The sequence below is a fragment of the Drosophila eugracilis genome, unplaced genomic scaffold (assembly GCF_018153835.1).
Source record: "Drosophila eugracilis isolate 14026-0451.02 unplaced genomic scaffold, ASM1815383v1 contig_408, whole genome shotgun sequence".
Taxonomy (NCBI): Eukaryota; Metazoa; Arthropoda; class Insecta; order Diptera; family Drosophilidae; genus Drosophila; species Drosophila eugracilis.
Genome location: NW_024573270.1, coordinates 1,080,185 through 1,102,754, shown reverse-complemented (window position 1 = coordinate 1,102,754; position 22,570 = coordinate 1,080,185). Strand labels below are relative to the sequence as shown.

Here is a 22,570-nt window from a genome sequence, read left to right as displayed (position 1 = left end):
TAATACATTTGATAACTTAAGAAATACTCATATTAGTTACTATAAAATTAAAGTTGAAAATCTTCGATTGTCGTCATAGATTCGTGGGTAATTTTACTAGAACCTCTGATAAGATTCCACTTAAACAAAGTTCATTTTGAAGGAAATCTCAACAAAAGGTTTGCCCGCCAACAGCCAAAAACACAATCATAAAGAATTATTGAAAAAAAATATTTATTATACTTGTATTTAATTGTTTCCTTTTCTTTATCATCTTATCGCTGTTTTAGTTTTTGATTTGTCTTTAAAGTAAACCGCATCGTATTTACAAAGTTAAGTTAACACTTTTACCAGACAGATGGTATACAATTCACAATATATAGTACGTACTTCGAATACAATACATAAACATATATACATATATATATTGATATATATATATATATATACATCTAGGTATTTAGTTTTTGAAGATCCCTTAAATTCCTTAGATGCCATGAGGTGATAATACAAAGATAAGTGAGGGGAAGCCCTAACCTAGTTAGGGAATGTGTCTAGTAAATAAAATACGTTAGAAACTTGGTTCATTGATCGATCGATTGTACAAACATATCAACCACGTTTCGGCCTACATATTCTAATGTCATTTGAAAAATTATTCATTCACAATTTATGTTTATATATAGTATAGGTATTTGGTTTAATTATCTAAAAATCTAACACTCCACAAGCAAAAGAACTAAGAACTAGGGATTAAACCAAACTTTTCAGTAGATCAAACTCAAATCTCTACTAGACAAGTCCTTAGATTTCTGTTGCTTAGTGTAGGTTAGATTTTAGGTCTTATTTTTGGTTTCTCTTGTTAGTTTTGGTATGTGTTGCCTAAGAAGAAGATAAAGTCTGACAGTCGAGGGTCGCAATTTAGTGTCTTGCTGCTCCTAATACTCATTTTTGTAGGTGCCAAACTGTTGGATGTGAGTGTATGGTCGACTGTAGCCGGAAAATGTTCTTTCGTTAGAAAATAGTGATCAAGTGCTGAAGAATCTATAAAAAGAAAGCTGATTTGAGTTTAAGATTTCGGAAATTTTAAAAACTTTTCGCTAATAGACCTATTTGGGCTTTTTAAATTGAAAAATTTATATCTCCTTAGATTATGCATTTTGATATTTACAAATAAAAGAAGTTATATTAGTTTTTTTATTGGCCAAATCTTAAGTTAATTTAATGTTCGACTTTAAAATAAAACCAGTCAAGCTGTAAATACTGCTAAACAATTTGAATACCCTTTAGTAGAGTATACGAAATACCTTACCGAATACTTTAGTTATAATTTACAAATAAAATAAAGTAAAATTAACAAACTTTTGACTTGACATGGTAAAATTAAATAAATTAAATACTGTACTGGGGGTTTACGAAAATTGCTAAGTTTAAGATTTTCGATCGAAATCGAAATCGATATCCCAAATAGGCCTATTTATCTGCTTTCAAGCGGCTGCTTAAAGCTTCAAATCCCTTCTCCAGCTACGCCAATGAGGTGCTGTTTTGGTGGTGTTTTGAATATGAGGGTATGCGAGTGTGTGTGTGGGTGGACTAAATTGCTAGATCCTCTAAAGCGTTTTGAGCAAACTGGCCTTTGCAGCGGCTCCGGCTCCATAGCCTGCTGGCTGGCCGTATCCCACCGAACTGCTACTGGCCACAGCAGCAGCGGCTGCCACTGCGGCAGCATCTGTAACGGGCGTGTTTACGGCAGCAGATCCCACTGAAACCACCGATGCTGCTTTCGTTGATGATGATGAGATGGAAACGCCACTCTTTTTCAGCGGTTTGTATCGCTGCAACGCTTCCGCGGACGTTAACTTGAAGGTTTCAATCATCTGTGATCGGACCCGCTCCATTAGCACATCGATGTCGTCCTTGGTTAGACCCTCGGTACTAACTGGCGGCAGTGTGGTGATCACAATGCGTCCTGCATTCAAGATCTTCTTCTTGTCGTTGAGGAATGTACAGTAGGAGGAGAAGACCACCGGCAAAATGGGTATCTGCTGATCGATGGCCATGTGAAAGGCGCCCTTCTTAAACGGATGCAGTTCACCAGTGTTGCGACGCGTTCCCTCTGGGAAAACCCAAAGTTTGATACGCTGTTTTTTGATGCGCCGATTAACATCGTTCAGCGTCTCGCGCGCCTTCTCGCCTCGCACACGATCGATGAAGATTAAACCAGCCAACCAGGCGGCTAAGCCAAAGGGCCAGGCGTAGAACAGCTCCCGCTTGGCCACCACCGTGCATTTGTTCATCACATGCCAGATGTTGAACATGCCTGAAAATGAAAGTTTCCATTAATTTTTTTTAGAATTATAAAAGAGGAATATCCATTATTACCCAGTACATCCAGCGAACTCTGATGGTTGGCCACAATGATGCAGGCCTGGTCCTTGGCCAGATGCTCCTTGCCACGAAGCTCCCAACGCAGGCCAATTAATGTTGAGACGCGATGACACCAGGTGCTCGCCCATCTGCAAAAAATAATATTTGTTGTAATTAGTAAGCGAGAAGAAATTCTTTTGGTCTTATCCTAACTTTTAAACTCTTATAGTTCCAAAGATACGTTCATACGGACAGAGGGACGGACACGCGAGCGGACAAGGCTAGTATATCCGTTATGATGACCATAATATGGAATACTATATTATAATAATGAACAAGAAGAAACTCAATACAAATAATCCAAACTTTTAAAGTTACCAAGATTATAGATGTTATACGGACAGCCAGACGGACAGACGGACAGGCGGACCGACATGACATATCTATGATATAATGATGAACCCAACAGGGATTTGGAAATCAAAAAAATATGTATGTTCTATAAGTCTGATATAAAAGTCAGCTTAAATGGTTGTGTATTAAGTACTTTCTGTCTTTGCCTGGTTAAAACATTTCCCACACCGATCATTAGGCGTAATTAATTGGAATCCAAAACAAAGCCAACTGTGAATCTCATATTATTTAATCAAGTTGACAGCCATCGAGGCGTAGCTTTGGTTTTTTTTTCTTCGTTGTAACCCCCCCTTAACCATCACCGAATGGCTGATGATATCCAACCCACATCATGGGCTAATCGGCACAGTCATGGACACGTAATTACAGCTCAAACGATACCCCAGAGGGAGGTAATTTTCCCTCGTTGTTTGCGGACAATTCTGGTTTATTTCTCACCTCCAAAAAAAAACACAAAATGGATCGATAAACTGCATTAAATAGTTAGTTAGCTAGGCATAATTGATCCAAGTTGAAAGTGCCATATGTATGTGCGACTACGTGACTTTTTAAGTAATCCTCCTTCTCGGGGTATTAAATATTCATTGTTGTCTAATGCAAATTGGTTATTTGAGTAGCTGGAAAATCGTTGAGGTGACTGGAAACACTAGCAAGCAAGTGCACTAACCACATACCGAAAAAATATAAAAAAAAAAAACACAAAAACCCAACCGCATTGGGGACAGAAATTCTGGTTTTCCCTTAGGGTTTGCCATTAGCGTGCAACCGGCTAACGCCGCCCCTATTCCCCATTATTTTTATCCACCTGAAAACTCACTCAGGCACCCAAACAATCCCATTCAATTCCCCACGAAAACTTCGTCCTTGGCCTGACACCTAGGCTAGAGCCATAGTTTACAAATCACAAAGAACAATAATAAGCACAAGCTGAGCATTGTAAAGACTTTACGATACCCCGTAAGCTTATATTAAATATGTATTCTTTAAGTTTATGTTTATGAAATTATTAGTTTACTTTCTATTTTTCTCAATCATTCAATCACTATAAAAATCAGTTTTGATCAGTTTTTGGCTATCAAAAATAGAGGAAACACCATGGCCCACAAATATCTATGAGTGTGCCATTAAAACCTTATCGCGCTTGGCAAATTACTAAGAAATTTCCTCACAAACTCAATATCAGATACCGGAATTGGTAACAAACCACAAAAAAAAAAAAACATAATAAAAATAATTTTATCGTACAATAAATCTCGATATCTTTGAAATTATTGATGGCTAGCACAGTTTATGGGTTAAAGGAAAACGCATAATAGCCAAGAATCATAAAACGAACTGGCATTTAACTAGTTTTGAAGGTTTTTCCCCATTCATGCTTACAAAAACCCTTAAGCCAGAAGGCATTGCCAATTTGTGTCAGTGAAAAAAAAAATCGAAAATATTTCCAGGTTTTTCGGACAATCTTAAGACCTTGCCTTGGGTGCATTGCGGACACCTGCAGTCCTCTCCTCCCTCGCATTTTGAGGCCTTGTTAATATTGATAGCCAATTAAAGTTGAATGTGCCATTGACGCAGTCGCCTTGGGGGCCCAGAAGGACCTGCCTTGAAGACAGGTGAATCGAAATCGAATTTTGAAATCAGCCCATGATAAGCTCAGTCAGTCAGTCAATATCTTTTGTTCAAAATTAAGTTGGTTGATATAACAATTACTCCATCTAACTGTCGGCCCAATAGAATGCATTATTTACAGGCAATTTGAGGAGAAAGAGGAGGCTATCCTTCCCAATTGATTGTCTAAAGTAATTTAACAGGTCACTGTGGAGGCGAGGGAAATTGTTTCATTAAGTGAATGGATTTGCATGGGGAATGATAAGGCAAACGTTTGCAATAAATAAGACCTTTCATATAAGGTGAAATGATGACATACGAGGTGTGTTCAAAAAGTAAGGTGACTTTTCAAATTTCGCGGGCAACATATTTTCGATTATCGTTTTTTTTGTTTTGTTATATTGGTACACTCTTCCCTAACATCTGTACCAAGTTTCAATGGAACATCCTCTTTTGTTTGGTTGTGAGAGGCGTAAAGGTACAAGTTGTTTTGCGAGCTCGGCGATTTTTTGCTATCGAAAAATATGGATCAAAGGATTTGCATCAAATTTTGTGTAAAAAATAAAATTAAGTGCTCTGAAACACTTGAAATGTTGACAGTGGCATACGGTGAAACTGTTCTGAGTAAAAAAAATGTGTACAAGTGGTACAAACTCTTCCAAGATGGCCGGGAAGATGCCAATGACCAGCCTCGCTCTGGACGCCCAAGCACGTCAACAACTGATGAAAACGTTCAAGCAGTGACGAAAATTGTTTTGGAAAATCGTCGAATCACTATCAGAGAAGTTGCTGAAGATGTCGGTATATCGCTTGGCTCGTGCCATGAAATTTTTTCAAACGTTTTGGGTATGAGTCGTGTGTCAGCGAAGTTTGTTCCGAAATTGCTGAATTTTGAGCAAAAGAACCGTCGCATGAGCATCGCTCAAGAGCTGTTGAATGACGTCAACGACGACCCAGATTTACTCAAAAGGGTCATAACTGGTGACGAATCATGGGTATATGGTTATGATATCGAAACCAAAGCCCAATCGTCCCAATGGAAGAGCCCAGACGAGCCAAGACCGAAAAAAGCAAAAAATCGCCGAGCTCGCAAAACAACTTGTACCTTTACGCCTCTCACAACCAAACAAAAGAGGATGTTCCATTGAAACTTGGTACAGATGTTAGGGAAGAGTGTACCAATATAACAAAACAAAAAAAACGATAATCGAAAATATGTTGCCCGCGAAATTTGAAAAGTCACCTTACTTTTTGAACACACCTCGTATATCATCATACTATTAACAAATTAACCAGGCTTGAAATATTACTTAACATTTAGGTAATTTAGGTAATTGCCATTAAGTTATACGAGGTGTGTTCAAAAAGTAAGGTGACTCTTCAAATTTCGCGAATTTCAAATTTTTCGATTATCGATTTTTTTGTTTTGTTATATTGGTACACTCTTCCCTAACATCTGTACCAAGTTTCAATGGAACATCCTCTTTTGTTTGGTTGTGAGAGGCGTAAAGTTACAAGTTGTTTTGCGAGCTCGGCGATTTTTTGCTATCGAAAAATATGGATCAAAGGATTTGGATTTTTTGGCCAAAAACAACACCACAATAATGCCTCAGCCACCATATTCACCGGATTTGGCCCCATGTGACTTTTTCTTGTTCCCAAAACTGAAGATAATCGAAAAATTTGAAAAATTTGAAATTTGAAAAGTCACCTTACTTTTTGAACACAACTCGAAAACTTCTAAAAGGTTTCGATAATCGAAAAATTTGAAATTCGCGAAATTTGAAGAGTCACCTTACTTTTTGAACACACCTCGTAAATGGGTTCATTTTAAAAAGCAGTAAAGCAAAAATGCTTGAAAAGGTTTATTATTAGCTGGGTAATTAAGTTGTAATACCACCAGAGGTTGGGTTCGCAGATGTCATTAATAAAATGATATTTAATTTGATAAGTGAGAAAGCGGCTCTAGCTTCTAATATCAAAAGTTCAATAAATATTACAAAAAGATGGTAGCAACTTTTTGTAACAACTTTATAGTTTAATAATTATAGTAATACACTAACTACTTTACAAGTTAATCTTTATGGGCAGCAAATATAAAGAGAATGCTATTTTCCATCACAATGTTAGAGAGAAAGCATTAATTTTTTTACTGCCCATTGATAGGTTTTAAAATGTTTTGCGTATTTTGGACTCTAGCTTAAATTGTTTTGCGTTCCATGACAATCAGTCGCTTGAGATTTTTATTGATTTCGATGAGCGTCCGAACGAAGCTAAATCAAAGTGTTGGAACAAAGTTATGGAAGACTCTTAAATAGAATAGAAAAAGTATTTGTCATAGTTCTTTACCAATATAGTATATTATTAGAATGATTAATTTAATAAATATATATATTACAAAATACTTACAACAGATTGCGAACATCGCATGGTCGGGTGAGGAAGGCCGGAATGAGGACGATTGAGTTGAAGGAGACGATTCCATAGTACATCATGAATTTAAAGTAGTAACGAAATATGTGATTCGTCTCGTAGAGAAATGGCAGCATCAGCAGCAGGAAAAGTCCCAGCAACTCGATGAACGAACTCATTTTGTTGTTAATCCCGGATTGCAATGCTGATTTTTTTTGATTATGTTTCCCGATTTAGATATCAATCTGCGGACTTTCCCCTTTCCTTCTCTTCCTCCCCTAAAATATGTCTTTACTTTCACTTTCTCTGGCTTTCCTCCGGTTAAGGCAGATTGCAGTCTTTTAGGTGTGATTTCTGTGTGGGTATCTTCCTTGTTCCTCTCGTTGTGCTGCAAGAAAGATCCCAAAATTATATATTACGATACATCGATTTTTGACTACAAATAACAATTTTTTCTACACATTTAAAGGTCTAATTTTAAAGAGGTGCTAACTAAGATTTTGTATATATCGTAGTATTCTTTGCGATCAGGCATTGAAAGGAATCACATAAAATATATCATTGTACTGAAGTCGGTCAAACCATTAACATCGTTTTGCTTTGGAAGTCAAACTATTTCCAACGGGAGTGAAGGATCGGTTTAAGTTCGTAGTAGCCGAGAAATTTTCGATCAGACATTCTAAAAGAATCGTGTGAGATATTTCACTTCCTTAAAGTCAGTCGAAGCGTTAACATCGTCTTGCTTATTCTAACTGTCGGAAAACCTAAAAATTGGAAGTCAAACTATTTTTAACGGAAGTAAAGTGCTCGCTTTATACGTCGTAGTAGCGGTTTAATTTTCGATCAAACATTCTAAAAGAATCGTTCGAGATATTTCACTTCTTTGAAGTGAGTCGTCGACGCGTTAACATCGTCTTTCATCGGCGTGAAGTAATCGGTTTTAGATTCAAGAAGCCATAATCGGCTTATAGTTTCTAGTAATCTTACTAATCGGAAGTGAAGTGATCGGTTCTCAGTCTGAAGCCTTGATCGGTTTTAGATTCGAGTAAACGAAAAAATCCGAAGTGAAGTGATCGGTTTTAGATTCAACAAGAGGAAACGCTATAGTCGAGTGCCGCGACTATAAGATACCCGTTACTGTTTTACAAAATTTTAAAATATTATTTTGCTAGTGGAAATTCACAAGGCGCCACCTATTGTCAGAGGAAGTATATTGAGTATGCTTATAGTGACGTCACTGCCCATGTGAGGCCTTATAACCTTAATTTCTTTATAAATAGCGAAATAATGTTCCAATTTGAAAAATCTTTGGTAAATCGATAGATATTAACAGAAATAAGATATACAAGATCAAACGAAGGCATTCACAATAATATAGACGCCACAGTTTTCCGCGGTTTGTGGGCGTTAGAGTGGGCGTGGCCGGATGCATCTTCGTGGCAAGATGCAGACGCATCTCTTTAATACGATTTCCTAAGCAAAATTGTGTAGCATTTTGCATTTTTGTTTTTCGGGTTTTGTGGGCGTTAGAGTGGGCGTGGCTTGATCGGAAAAGAACAATTCGCATTGGGAGCATTATAGAAACCTACATGCTTAATCCGAACTTTCTATCTCTTATAGTTACCGAGATATAAGCTTTTCTAGAAAATCCGAAAACCGTCTTTTGAACCTTGTGGGCGTATGGGTGGATGTACTAGTACTACTATAAGATGCGCTGCTATCTAAAGATTATACTTTCTGAATTTCAACTTTCTAACTGCAATAGTTCCTGAGATTTCAGCCATTCTAGTTTTTTGCGATTTGTGGGCGTTATAGTGGGCGTGGCAGGATGCTGTAATAAACTTGCGCTGTCCCGGGACCTCAAGAATCTTCTTGGTCAATCTCAACTTTGTATCTGTTATAGTTCCTGAGATCTCAGCGTTTATACGGACGGACGGACGGACGGACATGGCTCAATCGACTTCGCTTTTGATCCTGATCAAGAATATATATACTTTATAGGGTCGCAAACGCTTCCTTCTATCTGTTACATACTTTTCAACGAATCTAGTATACCCTTTTACTCTACGAGTAACGGGTATAAAAAGCCTTAATCGGTTTTTAGAATCTAGTAACCGTAATAATCGGAAGTGAAGTGATCGGTTCTTATAGTCTGAAGCTTTAATCGGGTTTAAATTCTAGTAACCATAATAATCGGAAGTGAAGTGATCGGTCTATATATTCTAGTAGATTTAACAATCGTAAGTGATGAGATCGGGTTGTAGATCTTAGCATATTGAAAAATAAAAAAATACATGAATAAATCGACAACATATCTATTTTTCTTGCAGGGAGTTAAATCAACATCGTCTTGCGTGCTCTTATTTTCCGGATGCTTAATAATAAGAAGGAGAACTATTTCAATCGGAAATTAAATTTTTTTTAATCGGATATGAAGATCACAATTTGAATTTTAAATGAATACATTATATTTATTGTTCCTGTAAATCAAAGTAAGTAAATCAAAGCATTAATATCGTCTTGCCAACTCCTCTTTGGAATAATCGGAAGTGAAACTAGTTTTATCGGATATGAAGTGCTTGGCTTGAATATTGAATAAATCTAATATAACTTTTCAGCTTGAAGTAAATCAAAGCATTACCATCGTCTTGCGTGTTCTTCTTTTCGGATTTCTTATGTTTTATTACTTAACCATTTAATTTTAAAATATTTTAAAATTTTTCTGAAAGTGAATGAAAGCATTAACATCGTCGCAAAGCTATTTTAATATTGTTTGAATATTAAATGAATATTGAATGAATCTAATATCTCCTTGAAGTAATTAATGCATTAAAATCTTCGTGCCTATTTTTATTTTCGGAAAGCTTTATAATCGGAAGAGAAACTTTTTCAATTAATTTACTATTTGTTATCTCTCAACTGTTTAAGCCAGTTATATATTTCTGGATGTAAATCGAATGCATTAACATCGTTTTGGTTTTCCTTATTTTCGGAATAAATGGGAAAGAAACTATTTTAATTTTAATCGGTTTATTAATCATAGTAGTCTGGAAATTTTGACAGTCCGTTTTGACAATACGTTTTGAATAAATCTAACAGAATATTTCAGTTCCTTGATGCGAGTCAAGGCATTAACATCGTCTTGGCTATTTTTATTTTCGGAAATCAAGCTATTTTAAGCTATTTCTCGTTTTATAAATCGTAATAAACCGGAAACTTTTGACAATACGTTTTGTAAAAAAGAAACCAAATTTTTAACACCAATTAGTAAGTAATAATTTTTTTTTTGGAAATATTGTAATTATAGTAAACTTAATAATCGGAGTGATGCGGAAGAATCTTTTTTAAATCAAGCAACTATCCTGCAGTTCACGCAAGTGTTGGCATTTAAGGGTTAATTCGTGCTGTTTTACGTACTCCGCTTTAAGTTAATAAAGTGATAAAGAGGGGCAAAAGGGTGATTGGAAGATTGGAAGTTTGTTGCACGCCATTTCTTCTATTCTTTCCACTACTCGCATTGCCCTTTCTTTAATACTAACATTAACATGACAATGCAAAAAACCACAACATTACACACACAGACACACACGCATGGACATGCATCAAATTGCTAACTATTAAAAAAAATTGATGTAGGGAAGTAACATTTTTCATCACTAACAGTCTATAAATTGTACTTATAATTTTTCATTTTCGTGCTTAAAGTACTATTCCTTTGACCTCAGCTGTATGTACAGCAGCCCCAGAAGAGGGAGAAAAAAATCAATTTAAATTTGCGCCCAGCGGCGAAAAAACTAAACAAAACAAACGCGAAGGGAAAGAGAGGAAATTAAGGGAATTTACCGTTCCATATTGTGTTTTTGTATGGGTTTTATTTAAAAGATACTATAATACCGCGATACTATAAATTGACCAGCGATTGAATTTCAATTTGAATGATTTAAATGAGCGGCTAAATAAACTATTTATTATGCGGGAAATTGTCCATTTTCCTATTCAACGTCACATTTGTCTATAGTTTTCTCTATATAATATTAACCCTTGATTGACGCTCTTATGTTAGAAAATATGAAATATAAAAGAAAATGACTGTATATATGTGAATATCATAAAATGTAACAATTTTTCATTAGGGTAAATGCAAACTTATTGGCAAATGTCAAACACCAAGGGTTAATGAGTACTCTTTTTTGAACACATCTGGCACAAAACAAAATAAGCAAAAAAAAAAAAAAAGAAACGGTAGAGGGTTGAACAAAGAGAGCGGGCAAAAATGGGAAAGAGAGACAGATTCAGACACGCCAAGGATAATAGGAAAAATAAAAGAAAATAAACGTAAAAGAAACACTGCGCACACACATAAAATAAACATAAATAAATACATTCTTCGCCTGCCTCTTTTAGTTGTGGGCAAAACGTTACAATTAAATTAAACAATTTTAATATAATACAATTTGCCGCAGCGAGGAATTTACTAGCACACAAACAAATGAGTTCTCACTTCTCTTCTTTATATATTTATTTTTTTTTTGTTGTAGTGTAGATTTTAATAAAAGGAATTACACTTTTATTTCCTTTTTTATTTATTTTTTTTGTTCAGCTTTTTTACGTTGTTGTTGCGGCAACGACACAACGCCGACGTCGACGGCGACGCGAGAACGACGTTGCGTTGCGTTTGGCGAGAATTTCCGTTAACCGGCGTCGCGCGACTTTCGAGGCAACTGAGCATATGAGCGGGTATTTATTCGGTAGATTATGGTATATCGATAGCTTTCCAGGTTTGTGACTGTAATATATTGGAATATTATAAGCTCGTTTCTAAATTATTAGGTGTATGCATCCGCTAATAAAAAATACTGGGCGGGATTTAATCGATAGATTAAGGTTATCGTTTGTATTCCGGGCTTGTCACTGTAATGTAATTTAAAACTATTGGCTCGTGTCAAAATTGTTCGGCGTATGTCTCTGCTAAATAAGAAATTAATACTTATTTATTTCTTTTTTAATAATTAAGAATAGGTACTTTAAAAATTAGGAAGAGCGTGAAAGATTTCTAAATTTTCTTAAATTTACCACAAGTACAAATTGAAATCAAATAATATGAAATATTTTTTATATATACTTGTAATATTCAACTAAATTACTTATTAATCTACCATTTAAAGAATATATAAAAATGCATAACTATACCTAAGACTTAAAATTGAAACATATTTAGATCCCATAATAAGTAATTATTGCACTTTAAATAAATCTAAACGTCTCAGTCCATTTCCTCTTCCTGAAAAGCATGTCAAAAACAGTATATTAAAATAAATTAAACCTCTGAATAGTTGGCAAACATGCTGACAGCCCAGGGAGAGATTTGATTTAGATGCGATTTCTTGCACTTGGCAACAAAAGTGAATTGTGAAATCGAGCCCTTTTGGCCTGCGGAAAACGTGCGTCGGGCAGCGGGGGATAGCGTTTTTATTTTTATAATGCCAAGTCTGTCTTGGCAGGAAAATCAAAAACAAAAAAATATTTTTGTTTACATTTGATTTCGTCGTTATCACCGAGCGATCCGTGTGGTGAGACACGCTCAAGTTCTGACGACTAAAAGTCGGACGTAAAACTATAATGTATGTCTACAAATCTTGCCTATATGGGTAATAATGCATAGGCACAAACATAAATACATTATACAAAAATATTTAATTCCTTGATTTTTTTAAATATTTTTTAGCAACTTTGATGTGATTTTGATTATAAAATGTTTATAAAATATTTGTAAGCCTTTCATTTATTGGCTTCACTTTTTTTTCCTATTTTCGATTTTGCAATAAAATTCAATAAAATTCAAAAACATAACAGCCGATATATCTTAAGAAAAAGACCCTAAAAAACACATACAAGTTTGATAAGCAAAACTATCGATATTTACAGGCTGCAATATCGATAAGGCCTCGCACAGCTGATTTGGATACAGCGTCTCTTCAAAACAGAAACTAAATATTTTAAAGACACAGAAGGTTGAAAAATCATCACTGACATTGAAGGTAAGTGTTAAATAAAAAAAATTATGAAAATTAAAAATTGAAAACTTTTCTAGACAACTTATCAACGCGACTCCCGAAACTTCAGTTTCAGTTTCGGTACCTTATGTTTTACATTGCTAAATAAAACATCATTAATATATATCTATATTAAGACATAATGGATAGGAATCGTGCGGCGATTTTCAAAATCGGCTTCAATAACTTCAGAATCATATCATACGAAATGGTGATTAATCGTACGGAACCAAATCAGGATAGGCGGAGCGCCAAGATGATGGTGGTCCAGGCAGGTGGATCGCAGTACTTCGTCACCTTTACGTTGCCAAGAGCTTCATGTACGGTACATGAGTTGCTAACCCAGATGAACATTCCGTTCGATGAGAATACGATCATTGATTGCATACCGAATATCCATGGTAATATCCATATTGTTGTCTCTGTCGGTTTCTCCTTGCAAGGCAGCGCTGGCGAGATAATCCCCCAGGCGGAGATGTTGAATACGCATATGAAGCAGCTAAAAGATAATCCTCATTCTGCTACGGCGGCTTTAATGGCCGAGGAGGAACTACAAGTAGCTACTACTACCAGCGACAATAAAAAATTGCAAGATTCAAAACCATCGGGCAAAAAAGCACATCGCAGCAATAGCAAAAAGCTAGAGAAGATGCTGAATCAGAAAAAAACAGTTTTAGCAAAAGATGATCTCTGGGGCAAGTTGGGGGAAGACACAGATTATACAAACAAACTGTGCAAAAATGTAATACAGCCACCTCTGAACGTATTTCCAGTTTTTGTCGTTCCATCCTCAAAGAAAGCCACAGATGATAATCCTGCTAATAATGCTGCTGGTGATCCTAATCCTAATAATAACAGCCAGAAAGTTTCAGGAAAATCAGATAAGGAAGAACATCCTAGCAATAGCAAGAAGCACAAGAGAAGCGGTTCCCCAAGGGACAGGAAGAAGACAAGGAAAAATCCACGAACTCCTCAGAAAAGTGTCGCACCATCGGAGCACGTCAGAAAAAACTACGAGGCTAAATACCAAGGACGTAGCACTCCACATGATGACACAGAGGTCAACCAGATGCTTCGCCAAGCTCAGGCTACCCATGATGAATTTAAGGACAGCGATAGTGGTCAAAAGACTAAGAAGAATCCACAGACTCCCCAGGACAGTTCCTCGTCTTTGGAATCATCTTCTTCTTCTTCTTCTTACAAATACAAAGATAATAGCCAAAGTGATGGTTACAAACGAAACCAAGCATTTTTGAAGAAGATTTATGGCAAAAGGGACATTGATGGTGGCCAGCAGAATGGGCGTGTAGTTGAAAGAATTCGATATATTAAAGAAGAGAGGATGTTTGAGTCTCACAACCAAGGTCAAGGTGATTTGCACGGATGCAGGAATAGAAGCCGTTCGGCAAGTGATGCTAGCCTAGTAAAACGATCTCATTATGGTTGTTTCGAAGATGGGATAGACAAATTTGCCAAGCGCAAGAGTTACGATTCTTACCAAACAATGATGGGACAAGATGCACGTGCTCCTGAAATCATGGTACGTCCAGAGGAAAAACCATCTACATCCCTACTTTTCCCGTCTGTGGATCAAGCCATAGATGGTTATAAGTTCCAGAAACCATTTATAAATGAGAAACCGACGATTTCACGGCTTTTTCCAGGTCCAGACCTAACCCTAGATAATATTAAACGCAAGAAACTGAAAGAGTCCGACTTTTTGGATAAGAAACCAAGGATTTTTCGGGATTCGGACCAAGACTCAAGCCCAAAAGAATCAGACTTTCAATATGAAAAACCAAGGATTTCACAGCTTTATCCGGGCCAAGTTATAGATAAACATAAACGTAAGAAACGAAAAGAATTAGACTTATTGCATGAGAAATCAAAGATGTCAAGGCTTTTCCCTGAAATAAATAGAAGTAACAAGTACAGGAAGCTAACTCGTTCGACAAGCGATGAGAAACCATCGACCTCGATGTATTGTCAGGCACGTAGCTATCCAGATGATGACAAAAAGGCCGGCCATACGTATAAGAGAATCCGCTCTTGTGATGGTAGCCTAATGAAACGGCGGTCGGTTGGTTCTCAAGAAGACAAAATAGTCCAATATACCAAGCCGAAGAGTGATGATGCTTACCAGACAATGCTGGGACAAGATGGAAATGCTACTGAAAGCATGATACGAACCAATGATGGCTTTTCAGAAGAAAAACCAGCTACATCCCGGCTTTTCCAGTCTCTGTGCCAAGCCGGAAATGGTCCTAGAAGCAAAAAACCACAAGAAAACCCGTTTTCTTTCATAAAGAAAAAGACAGAAGGAACATCTACACCAAACCTACCGAAAGATGCTATATCAGGTAAGCTACCTATATGACTAAATGGTCAAATTGGTTAAACTGCTATTTTAATCGTTTTCAGAAAACCCTTCTTCGAGTAAGCCAATGACCCTCGAAGAAAAAGCAGAACAAAGCCGCCTGCGCAGGAATCGCAAGTGGATCCTTAGCAGAGACATTGACGAAGAGAAGGTGGTTTTGTTAAGCAGTGATGATGAAAATGCCGACAATGATGGACAGTTGGAAAATTTGAATCACGAAGACGGAGAACCATCGGATATATATCTATCCGTTGAAGAGAATCTAACATTGCTGATGTATCCGCCGAAGGGCACCGGTGCCCTAGCCATCACTATGAAGGATTATCTTTGCCTCAGTGATGAATCCTATTTAAATGATATAATTATCGATTTTTATCTCGCATGGCTCAAGGATAAGCTACCCATGCACCTCCAGTATAAGACTCATATATTTGGTACATTTTTCCACAAAAGATTAACTTCAACGAAGTACGTACGAGGACATAAGAAGGCCAAGGAACGGCACGAGAAGGTCCAGAAATGGACTCGTACGGTGAATATATTTGAAAAGGATTTCGTAATCGTACCATTTAACGTTGACGCCCATTGGATGTTAGCGATCATATGCTATCCCGGTCTAATACATCCGATTCCGTATAAAAAGTATGAGACAATGAGCAGTGATACCATAAAACAACCAGTGATCCTCATCTTTGACTCACTAGCTGGTCGTCATGAAACTGATTTTGATATATTACGTGGCTATCTAACCTTCGAGTACAAGGCAAAGTATCCTCATGCAGAACCTCGTATCTTTAATGAGACGAATATGCCAGGGCAAAGTGTCACTGTGCCCCTTCAGAAGAATCTAACAGATTGCGGACTTTATTTGCTTCAATACGCCGAGCATTTCTTCAGGAAGCCAATCAAAGATTTTAGACTACCAATTCAGGATATGTCAAATTGGTTCGACCTCCTCACAGTAACCAAGAAACGAGAGGAAATAGCTTGTCTTATCCAGTTTCTAATGGACGAAGCCAATCCTCAGCAAAGAAAGATCCTGCCCGTTCTCCAGTTTCCCACACTGCACGGCCAATTACTGAAAAAGCGTCGCTCAGGGAGCGGTGATCAAACCAAAAAGGTTTGATTATTCTCAGGATGAAAGTAGTGATACGAAACCTATAAATCACACTGCAAGCTTTCGGAAATTGTCAAAATTGTTTGTGTAAACCTTAGCCAAGGTAACTATGTATACTCAATACATACATACATACATACACCTGTGTATCAACACTTTACACAAAAGACACCCTTTACAAAGGACTTGAGAAGGATCATCTTATAAAGAGAGATCTCAACACGAATTAATACACTAATGACCAAAAGGGTCACAAGAAAGGGAAAGGTCAATGATGACTTGATCACCAAGAGCCAGCAAGAAGATGACTGATGATCACTAAAACGAGGATCAAGGTCACTAAAAGGACGTGACGGAAGTAACCATGAGACACAATAACCGCCTATAAGGCGTAAAGATGGTTACCATACAAACGGGGGTTTCCCCACATGTGCAAGTTAAACAAGGGGTTACCAGACCCATAAAAAAATCGAGTCATGACAGCATAGCTTTACATATTACCAAAAAAAAAAAAAAAAAAAAAGAAAAAAAACACAAAATTTAAGATAAGTGAGAAAACTTGGAAATCGCAGGGTATTACCGATCAGCATTATACATACACATATGTACATATACTCGTTTCCGAAACCCACATCTTTACGCACACACACACTCTTACACACATATGCGATCTCTCTGTGCCTGTATAGGTGCGGGTTTCGGCGATAAGAAAATCGAGCCATAAAGTCGCGCCGGCGATTCTGTTGACGCTCAGTTGCTTTGAAGCGATTCTTCAACGCAGACGAACGAACGGAGTTCCTATATTTAAAAAAAAAAAACACAAAAACAAAACAAATTGAAACTATAACCAGGGTGTGTGACAGGGACAGGGACAGGAAAGCAAAGCCAAGTAGAGGAGTGCAGAAGCATAGCGAATAACGAACAGAAAGCAGAGCGGGCAACAACACGTGAAAAACAGCAGCCGCCAATTGGTTTTAATTTCAATACTGAAAGACGATCACAACGAGATGTCCACCACCGCCGCCAAAACCACAACAACCACATCGAGTAAGTTTTTTGCTGAACTGGAATTTTCCCTACCTTTTCCAGACTATAATAAACAGTCGTCAATCACCAGAACCAAAACCTTAGCAAACTAGAATTTAGATTATTCTCTGATTTCTAAACGACACTTTTACACTGCCATTCCATTTACATTATTTAGTTTATTAATTATTAATAATAATGCTATATTGATAAATTACAAAATACTCCGCAATAAGCAAAAATCATAGTTTATATAAATTAAATATATTCTATTCCTTTAGAACCTTTGATCATAATTCTTGGTTTTTATAAATAACGTGAAAATAACAAATATTGACTTGATCTGATAATCGAAAAACAATAATATTATTCTGTTGTTTATCATCTGCATTTTTGTGAACCAAAAACATGTTGTGATGTTTTATTAAAATCAAGATTATAATATTAACTCAACTTTTGATTAAATATCACAATAATTTAAATTATTGAAGACTTGATATGGATTAAATATTATCAAAGTTCCTACATTTAAATCAATCAAATAGTAATATAACAATGATTTGCCCAACAGTCGAGGGCTACAAGCTCGGAAAGGTGATCATCGAGGGCAAAACGAAGCAGGTGTACGATCTGCCCGAACAGCCAGGGCTTTGCCTGCTCCTCAGCAAGGATCGTATCACCGCCGGAGATGGTGTCAAGGCTCACGATCTGGCTGGCAAGGCCGAGATCTCAAATACTACCAACGGGCAGGTCTTTCGATTGCTTAACGAGGCTGGTAAGTAAAGTTTACATTTACCTTAATTCGTTAATTTGTATAATTTATTTTATATACATTTTTTTCTTCTAGGAATTCGCACCGCCTATGTAAAACAGTGCGGCTCGAAGGCTTTCATCGCTCGCAAGTGCCAGATGATACCCATTGAGTGGGTGACACGGCGCCTGGCCACCGGATCGTTCCTTAAGCGCAATGACGGAGTGCCCGAGGGCTACAGGTTGGTATTATTGGCGGAGGTTATCAATCGATACGTTCGAAAACCGAACCGATTCGATCTCTCTTATCTGGGGCAACGTTTGCGGTAAACAATTTTTTAACTGCAATCGATGCACTGAGGCAGGGTCAACAACATCGCTGATAAGCTCAGAATATAGGTATAGAATATATTATGATAATAACATTGCTAAAGTCATGAAAATCAAAATGTGAGGTCTGTGTAACTCAACCCAGATTTTCGTCAGAGACCAGTTGATCTATGTACTTTGTAAATACGTTTGTCATTTGATGTCATTCCAAGGAAATTTTTATGGTTTTGATATATTGTAGTGCAGTTACAGTGCATGTAACAACAGTGGGTTAAACAGAATATTTTAAACTAAACTATTTTCTATTTCATTATTATGTTCATTAATAAAACCCTGACTTTCTGGGTAGTTAGGGCAACCCTGTTTACAGTTTAAAGAATGCATAAGCTTCTAGTTAGTTTAATAATTAATATTCTTTCATTATTTTTATGACCTGTGCCTGACTAGCAATAAATGTAATACCCATAAATTTAATGAAAAATTCGTTTTCTAGATTCTCACCGCCCAAGCAGGAGACTTTCTTCAAGGACGATGCCAACCATGATCCCCAGTGGAGCGAGGAGCAGCTCGTCTCGGCCAAGTTCGAATTGAATGGCCTGCTGATCGGTGAGTTACCTCTCTATATTCTATCATAAACATTCAACTAAACAAATCATAAACAGGTCAGGATGAGGTGGATATAATGCGCAGGACAACATTATTGGTCTTCGAGATCCTTGAGAGGGCGTGGCAAACTAAGAACTGTGCCTTGATCGACATGAAAGTGGAGTTTGGTGTGTGTGATGATGGCAATATAGTGTTGGCCGATATTATTGACTCCGATTCGTGGCGCCTTTGGCCAGCCGGTGATAAACGTTTGATGGTCGACAAGCAGGTGTATCGCAATCTGGCATCGGTGACGGCCAGTGACTTGGATACAGTTAAGAGGAACTTCATTTGGGTGGCCGAACAATTGGCCGATATTGTGCCAAAGAAGGATCATCTGGTTGTCGTTCTGATGGGCAGTGCTTCTGATACTTCGCACAGCGAGAAAATAGCCACCAGTTGTCGTTCCCTGGGCCTGAATGTCGAGCTGCGAGTGAGTTCCGCCCACAAGGGACCCGAGGAGACGTTACGCATTGTCCGGGAATATGAATCGGTGATGAATAATCTGATCTTTGTGGCCGTTGCTGGGCGTTCCAATGGTTTGGGTCCCGTCGTCTCTGGCAGTACAAACTATCCGGTTATCAATTGCCCACCTGTTAAATCGGACAACATGCAGGTGGATGTTTGGTCCAGCTTAAATCTGCCATCGGGCTTGGGCTGTGCCACTGTTCTATACCCGGAGGCAGCTGCTCTGCATGCGGCCACCATTTTGGGCCTGGGCAACTTTATGGTCTGGTCGAAATTGCGTGTAAAGGCGCTGAACAACTTTATTACCCTCAAGAAGGCAGACAAGGAGCTGCGTGGCGTGCGAAATGCCTAAGATTGAGAACTAGTGAAGGTCGGTCATCTATGGTGAGGATCACCTAAGTGGTGTCCAATCATCTGCTGTATAACATTTCAAGAAGCCATATGGAGAATATCCGCCCTACCATAGACCATCCAGTCTTTTTTTCCAATCACATACTTTGTTATTTTTTCTACTCCTTTTTTTTTTTTGCTTTGTAAAACAAAAACAATTTAATTTTTTGTAGTATTAAGAAAATATGACTAAACTAGTTGTAAACCCGGTTTTGGACAGGGTACCTCGAAATACCTAAAACAATAAAACACTAAATGTTACAAATTTCTAGATATTTTATGGAATTTAAAATGGTTTCATAGGGTTTGGGCTTACTAAATCTCTCTCTCTGTTACTTTAAATGGTTTTATAGGGTTTATGAGCATATTTGCTGATATATACCGATGTAAATTGGTATGTTAGTTATTCGAATATTGTCTGTCTAGCTAGCAGATTAGCCTGGATTAATTCATAATCCATCTAATATGCCTATCTTGCAAAATACTTTAGAAAAATGCGAATTTAAAACGGTTTCCTTTTTCACTTAGTCCTCTTTTCATAAACAGTTCTTACAAGTTATTTATGTTTTCTGAAACCCCAAATTTATTTTCCATTTAATTTATTTCGAAATAAAAAGCGCCACCTGCTTAAGGTTCTATCAGTATGACCTATTTCGGTTAAAACTTTTAATTGACATACTTCCAGACTAAAAGTCGAATTTTATCCTCATCATAGAATGCGTTTCTACAAAAAACGAACAGTAAGCTATGGAAAATCATTCATTCAATGTCAATCACAGCACAGAATCAATAGTTAGCATAGCATAGTTCTCTCTCAACAAACGTATTAAAAAGAAAAAAAATATTTAAAAAGTTTCTCGTCATCGGAGCAAGACAAGAAGTACTGCGAGGCGAATCCTTTATATTGCCAAGGCCCTGGCACTCTGCCTGTTGATAATCCTGATAATAACAGCAAGAAGGTTTCAGAAGAATCAGGTAAGGAGCACATCCTTGCAATAGCAAAGCAGCACAACAAAAGGCTTTCCCCAAGGGACCACGACAAGACTAGGAACGACTAGCACGAACTCAAAAGAGTGCCTTGCCATCGGAGTAAGACATGAAGAAGTGCAAGGCTAACCCTTCATATCGGCAACGCCGTGGCACTCCACAATCTGACACACAGACCATCCAGATGCGTCGCGAAGCTCAGGCTGCCCACTATGGATTTAAGGGTAGCGAAATTGGTCGAAAGACTAGAAAGAATCAACGAACTTTTGGGGACCGTTCCTTGTCTTCAACGCATATCACAGAAGCAAATCGAATCGAAAGTTCTCGAACTCTCCAGGACAGTTCCTCGTCCTCGGAAGATAAACCAGATACTAACATGAGTATCCAACGGAACCACGAGTTGTATCGCCGAGCTCAGGCTGCCCGTGATGAAATTATGAAGAAGATTGGTAACAATAGGGATAGAGATGGTGACCAGAAGAATCGGCATATTCTTGAAAGAAATGGAAGTGCTAATAGGGACAAGTCCCCATGGTTGGAGTGGGATTTAAAGAAGTTTGACACTAACCAACAAGGGCACGGAGACAGAAAAACAAGCCGTTCACCAAGTGATACTAGCCTAGTAAAACGGCATAATTATGGTTGTCTCGAAGACGGTTATAATTACAAGAAACCACGTTTAGATGAGAATCCATCGACTTCTCGGCATTTCCAATCCCCAAACGCTCATGATCGCCAGAAAACTCCAGAAAGTACAGTTTCATCGAGAAATAGCAATGCGATCATTTCATCCATAAAGCAAACCACATATTTTCAAAAGAGGTGGTGCCCAAAGATAAGCAGGCCAAGACACCAAGATGACCGTATGTATGGCAAAACTTCTGCTGACGAACGGTCCATCGAGTTGAATCGCAAAACTGAGGGTGCTTTGAAAGAACTGAGTATTAATATGGACAGAGGACAGAAGAATCTGCATGTTCTTGATGGAGGCGATAAAAAGGACAGGTGGCCATGGTTGGATTGGAATTTAAAGAAGTTTGAGACAAACCAACAAGGGCACGGAGACAGAAAAATAAGCCGTTCACCAAGTGAAACTAGCCTAGTTAAACGACATAATTATGGTTATCTCGAAGATAATTATACATTCAAGAAACCACGTTTAGATGAGCAACCATCGACTTCCCAACATCTACAGTCGTTGAGACAAGACGCAAATGCTCATGATCGCCAGAAAACTCCAGAAAGAACATTTTCATCAGGAAATAGCAATGCGTTTACTTCATTCTCCAAGCAAGTGGCAGTTATTCAAAAGAGCTGGTGCCCAACGAAAAGCCAGCCAAGATACCAAGATGACCGTATGTATGGCAAAACTTCTTATGAGGGATGGCTTTTCGATATGAATTGCAAAAATGAGAGTTCATTGAAAGAAGTTGGTAACAATAGGGTAAACTATGGTGGCCAGAAGACTCTGCATGTTCTTGATGGAGCCGGTAGAAAGGACAGGTGGCCATGGTTGGATTGGAATTTAAAGAGGTTCGAGAATAACCACCAATGGCATGGTGGTTCGCACGGAAACGAGATTATCCAAATAAGTCGATCGACAAATTATGGTAGCCTAGTAAAAGGACAAGACAGGGTAGCCAAATA

At 37.7% G+C, this 22,570-nt stretch overlaps 3 protein-coding genes across 6 annotated transcripts; 2 read left to right on the top strand and 1 right to left on the bottom strand.

Moving 5' to 3' along the window:
* Positions 1-196: 196 nt before the first annotated feature.
* Positions 197-11,515, bottom strand: LOC108103861 (1-acyl-sn-glycerol-3-phosphate acyltransferase alpha). The gene is made up of 4 exons (XM_017209567.2): positions 11,282-11,515; positions 6,778-7,168; positions 2,362-2,495; positions 197-2,299 (listed from the first exon to the last, which is right to left on the bottom strand). The coding sequence occupies exons 2-4, from the start codon at positions 6,957-6,959 to the stop codon at positions 1,590-1,592; spliced, it is 1,026 nt and encodes a 341-aa protein (XP_017065056.1). The 5' UTR covers positions 6,960-7,168; positions 11,282-11,515; the 3' UTR covers positions 197-1,589.
* Positions 8,828-17,313, top strand: LOC108103858. 4 transcript variants are annotated; one of them, XM_017209565.2, is made up of 4 exons: positions 8,828-10,047; positions 12,706-12,818; positions 12,971-15,193; positions 15,255-17,313. In XM_017209565.2, exons 3-4 carry the CDS (start codon positions 12,976-12,978, stop codon positions 16,334-16,336), a joined length of 3,300 nt encoding a protein of 1,099 aa, XP_017065054.1. In that variant the 5' UTR covers positions 8,828-10,047; positions 12,706-12,818; positions 12,971-12,975; the 3' UTR covers positions 16,337-17,313. The 4 variants fall into 4 exon arrangements, with proteins under 4 accessions (XP_017065054.1, XP_017065053.1, XP_017065051.1 ...); XM_017209564.2 differs by having other exon boundaries at positions 12,904-15,193; XM_017209562.2 differs by having other exon boundaries at positions 12,872-15,193.
* LOC108103859 (multifunctional protein ADE2) lies at positions 17,072-20,201 on the top strand. Its single transcript, XM_017209566.2, has 5 exons — positions 17,072-17,374; positions 17,925-18,128; positions 18,201-18,345; positions 18,927-19,039; positions 19,096-20,201. Exons 1-5 carry the CDS (start codon positions 17,335-17,337, stop codon positions 19,896-19,898), a joined length of 1,305 nt encoding a protein of 434 aa, XP_017065055.1. The 5' UTR covers positions 17,072-17,334; the 3' UTR covers positions 19,899-20,201.
* Positions 20,202-22,570: the final 2,369 nt, after the last annotated feature.